At 47.0% G+C, this 5,000-nt stretch overlaps 1 protein-coding gene across 1 annotated transcript in view; it reads right to left on the bottom strand.

The window, feature by feature from the left end:
• prkceb (protein kinase C, epsilon b) overlaps positions 1-5,000 on the bottom strand; it is a 157,334-nt gene that overhangs the window by 21,797 nt on the left and 130,537 nt on the right. The window contains exon 11 of the mRNA XM_063191371.1: positions 4,811-4,965. Within this exon, the coding sequence (XP_063047441.1) occupies positions 4,811-4,965 (155 nt within the window). The remainder of the gene's footprint in view (positions 1-4,810; positions 4,966-5,000) is intronic.

Here is a 5,000-nt window from a genome sequence, read left to right as displayed (position 1 = left end):
GTCAAAGTTCAGACTGACACTGAAAACATTTGCTTTTGGTAAAAGATAATCTTCAGAATTTTTAATCATCATAATTACATATCGTGATCAATGACTTTACGTTAGAGATGATGCTGTATTAGGGAAAGCACTTTTATCAAATAAAAACGGTGTACTGGTGAATACTCACTCTCTCTCTCTCTCTCTCTCTCTCTCTCTCTCTCTCTCTCTCTCTCTCTCTCTCTCTCTCTCTCTCTCTAGTGCAATAGGTCAAATGTGATAGACATGGTCCGTCCTCAGATGTGCCTCAGAAACACACACACACACACACACACACACACACACACACACACACACACACACACACACACACACACACACACACACACACACACACACACACACACACACACTATACACACACACACACACTATACATGTACAGTGACACAAAGGCGCACTCGCTCACGCTCTCGGAATACACAGAAGACACTCAAGGGAATGATAAAAAACACAAAACACACACACACACACACACACACACACACACACACACACACACACACACACACACACACACACACACACACACACACACACACACACACACACACACACACACACACACACACACACACACACACACACACACACACACACACACACACACACACTCAACGCTGGCTTTTTTTGGTCTGAGCTTCTTTTCTTTCATTCGCTACAGTAATGTGCTCATGGGCAGATTAGATGGACTGGGAGATCTCCCAGCATGCACCCTGTTTAAAGGGACGGCGTGCCACACACCCAGCTTTCCCACAGGCAAGGAAGACGGCGGCGCCTGACCCCCAACCTCCAGACACACAAACACACACACACACACGCGCGCACACACACACACACACACGCTCACACAAACACACACACACACACGCACACACACACACACACACACCCCGTCCCTACCCCACCAAAATCATTTCTCCCAAAAAGTCTCCCAATTAACTATTATTCTCTTCATATAATACACAATACACCATTCACGCTGGCTGGATCGCATCCTGCTGGACATCCGCTTTACCGTTCAGGGTACACAGCGACAATGACCCCCCCCCAACCCACCCACCCCCAACACACACACAGACACATACAGACACACACACACACGCACACACACACCTCCCCCCAGCCCCCCTCTTGTCACACCACCCACTACCCCCTCCCCACTGTCCCCTCCAGCTCCCTCCTCTTGGTAAACATGGGGTCAAAAGCCCAAACACCCGCTATTGATCAAATACATGAATGGATGAGAGGGTGGGTGGGGGTGGGCAGTGAGTGGTGGTGGTGGGCTGTGGTGGTGGTGGGCTGTGGTGGGCGCTGGTCCAGACTCTACTGTATTTACGACGCCCGCCTTATAAAGAGGCAACAATGGCATTAGTCAGGGCTCAGGTGGTGCTCTTCCTGCTCAGAGCGCGGCATCCAGAAAGCAGAAAGCAAAGCAGAGAGTGGAGCCGAACGAAGTCATCTGGTCAGACCAGGTGAGTCACACTGTAACTAGACGCCTAGGGAGAAGAGAGCGCAATAAAGGACAAGACTAAACAAGCGATGTCATCTCTCTCTCTCTCTCTCTCTCTCTCTCTCTCTCTCTCTCTCTCTCTCTCTCTCTCTTTCTCTCTCTCTCTCTCTCGTTCTCTCTCTGTGTTTCTTTCTCTGTGTGTGGGGTTGAATCAGAGATATCAGCGACGTGGCCAGGCCGCTACTCAGTGCATAGGGGCCAGAGAAGAGCAGGGGGTGCGACAGTGACAACATGGGAACTTGAGCAAGAGCGAAAGGCAGAGAGAAACAAGTAGAGAGATAAAGAGAGAGAGAGAGATACCGACAGAGGACAGAGAGGATGAAGTTAAGATATACTATGCTAAATATGACCAGACATAGAGATGGATCGGATAGAGACAGATAGATAATAGAGAGACAGATAGGAACAGATGTGGAAAACGTGCTGTATATAGGAAGGACATATCACATCAGATAAAAGAGGAGGCACTGCAGAGGAGAAGAGAACTTCTCTGACCTCTTTCCCTAAATCGACTATGGCCTGGTAAACGACTCCACTCCACACCACACCACACCACACCGCATCACACTGCAACACACTACTGTACAACACAACAACACACTACTGTACAACACAACACAACACAACACAACACAACACAACACAACACAACACAACACAACACAACACAACACAACACAACACAACACAACACAACACAACACAACACAGAAGGGCACAGCACAGCACAGCACAGCACAGCACAGCACAGCACAGCACAGCACAGCACAGCACAGCACAACACAACACAACACAACACAACACAACACAACACAACACAACACAACACAGAACAGCACAGCACAGCACAGCGCAGCACAGCACAGCACAGCACAACACAACACAACAACACACAACACAACACAGCACAACACAACACAACACAACACAACACAACACAACAGCAGACTTAAGGAGGACAAAGAGGAAGAGTTGGAAGAATGGGAGGGCCATGAGACAAGGTGGAGAGGATAAGGAGGAGGTAGGAGGGAGGAGGTACAGGGGGAGGGAGAATGTGGTGGAGGTGGAGGAGGAGGAGGAGAGCGAGGGAGAGTGGGGGAGAGAGGCGGAGAGTGTGGCGGCAGTCGTCGTCGTCGGTGTACAGGCACAGGCCCCCCAGCCGCCATGGCGACGCCATGTGTAGTGTGTGTGTGTGGCTAATGACACACGGACACTAGGCATAAACAACCCGGCCTGGAACACATAAATCATCCCATCCTCCAGTAAACAACAAGTAAACAAGCAGAGGTAAACAGCGCCCCGATGCCCCAAGTGCTGGGCAACAAGGGGACCGTTACCAGGAAGTGCCATGACCCGGGTCAGGTCACGTGATGCGCACGCACTGCCACTGGAAAGTACAGTGTCACACACAGGGCACGTCCTTTGAGATGGAAAAAAATGGTTCTTTGCGACTTTCTGAGAAAACATCACTTAAGAGTCGATTTCCATGTGGGAAGAGGGGGATAGGTTGGAAGGTGGGAAGTTGTGGCAAAATGGAGGGTATGTAAACATTTCTCCTCAAAACCCCTATGCTAAAAAATGGCTGAACTGCTGACTCGGGTTCTTAAATCCTGCCACAGAAAGTGAAGAAAGATGTTGGGGGCAATACAGAACATTTAGGTACTGTTTTTCCTCTGTTGTACAGGGTTGCAAAGTAACTGTGCAGGGGTGTATAGGACATCAGAAGAGACTAGGACCTGCCTACAGCAGTAGGGAAATGCAACCTATGTTATATAATATAGTGAAAATATCTAGTTGTGTTCTATATTCAAAAATCTCTTGAATGCACCATGGGAATAGTGACATATGGTTGGGATTTAGTGATAAAATAATAAATCCTACATTTTTTTAAATTTAAATTAAGACATTTCAAGCAAGTTATGAATATTACATGATGACATTATCCTGGAAAAAATGTGTATTGCTTGCCTCAATTTTTTTCAATTGTCCTTCAAGTTAATATGACTGAATTGGTGTTGCATCTGTGGCCAGTTACAATCGTGTTTTGGGTTGAGTCTGTTGGCCCGCAAGGGAGTTGTGGTTCTTCCAGGGCCCAGGACAATGCTTGTGATGTCTGGAGTTACGGAGTTCATTCAAAATATCCCCCAAAAATAGTCCGAAGGAGCAACGCGGTTATGAGCAAACATGTCACACTCCAGTTGAGGGTTGAAAGCCTTTCCACACTTATGGGTTTATTTCTAAGGCCCAGAAGGATTCAAATTTTGAGACTGCCATTCAAGTAGCCATACAATACATCTAATAATTTTGAGGCTATACAACGTTGCCAAAGTTTAAACTAATTTTACATTGTTGGTCAGTTCTTGTATTCTTCATGTGACATGAGTGCTCTGTGTGGTCATGTCTCATTGAGCAAAGAACGAATACTGTAGATATTATCAGCATCAAATCTTAATCAGTGAACAATGACGGTAAGAGAAGCTCTGCCCTTCTAGTATGTGGACGTTTATTTTGAGGCTAAGCTTGAGGTTTAACCTTTTACACACACTAAAGCACCAGCACACTTTTACCACTAACTTATTAAACGGTGTCTGCACATTTTTGAGAGAGCTTATTATGGAACAAAACAAAAGCCTTCAGGCTCGTCTGAGCCAAGCAAGCCTGAATGGCAGGTGAAAACCCAGAGAGGAGAGAGAGCTTAGAAGTGTGGAAGTAGTGTAGAGAGTGATCAAGGAAAAAGACGTCATCTGTAGATCACATTGTGTCTGTATGAGAGCTTGCACACATGGCACAATGAAAGTGGCCCATTTTTTCCATGTATAAGATTCCTTTAGTGCAGGGGTGTCAAACTCAAATTGACTGAGGGCCAAAATCAAAATCTGGAACAAGGTCGCGGGCCGAACCCAACATTTATTTTAAAATCTGGACTTAAATTATGAGTACATGCGCTTCATACTCAGTTAAATTTCACACACCCTCTTTCCCATCATATATGATAGCTGATGTGTCTGCACATCATGTGACACACCAAATTTCTTGTTCAAGTCTTTTTACACCATACATTAATGGTGTATGTGGGCCAAGGCCAACTGTAATACACATTTGAAATGATCTCGCGGGCCGAATAAAATGGCTCCGCGGGCCAGATTTGGTCCCCGGGCCTGAGTTTGACACCCCTGCTTTAGTGTATATATCTGCTTCCTACGGGCAGTAGAGTGGGAGTGCTGTAGTGGAGTTAAAGATCAAGGAAAAGGCCATCACCTGTAGATCACTCCGTTCTGGTGCAGGAACATGAGCGCCGACGTGACCTCCGCCGCGTAGAAGCGGGAGCGCGGCTCGTCGAACTTCCTGGAACGCTGGATTTGGAACATCAGATCGCCGCCGTTGACATACTCCATGACGAAGAAGAGACGATCCTGTGGAGATACAGAGAGAGAGAGAGAGAGAGAGA

Source organism: Engraulis encrasicolus, chromosome 24 (assembly GCF_034702125.1).
Source record: "Engraulis encrasicolus isolate BLACKSEA-1 chromosome 24, IST_EnEncr_1.0, whole genome shotgun sequence".
NCBI lineage: Eukaryota > Metazoa > Chordata > Actinopteri > Clupeiformes > Engraulidae > Engraulis > Engraulis encrasicolus.
Note: the sequence above shows the minus strand (reverse complement) of the source record. Positions and strands in the feature narration are given on the sequence as shown.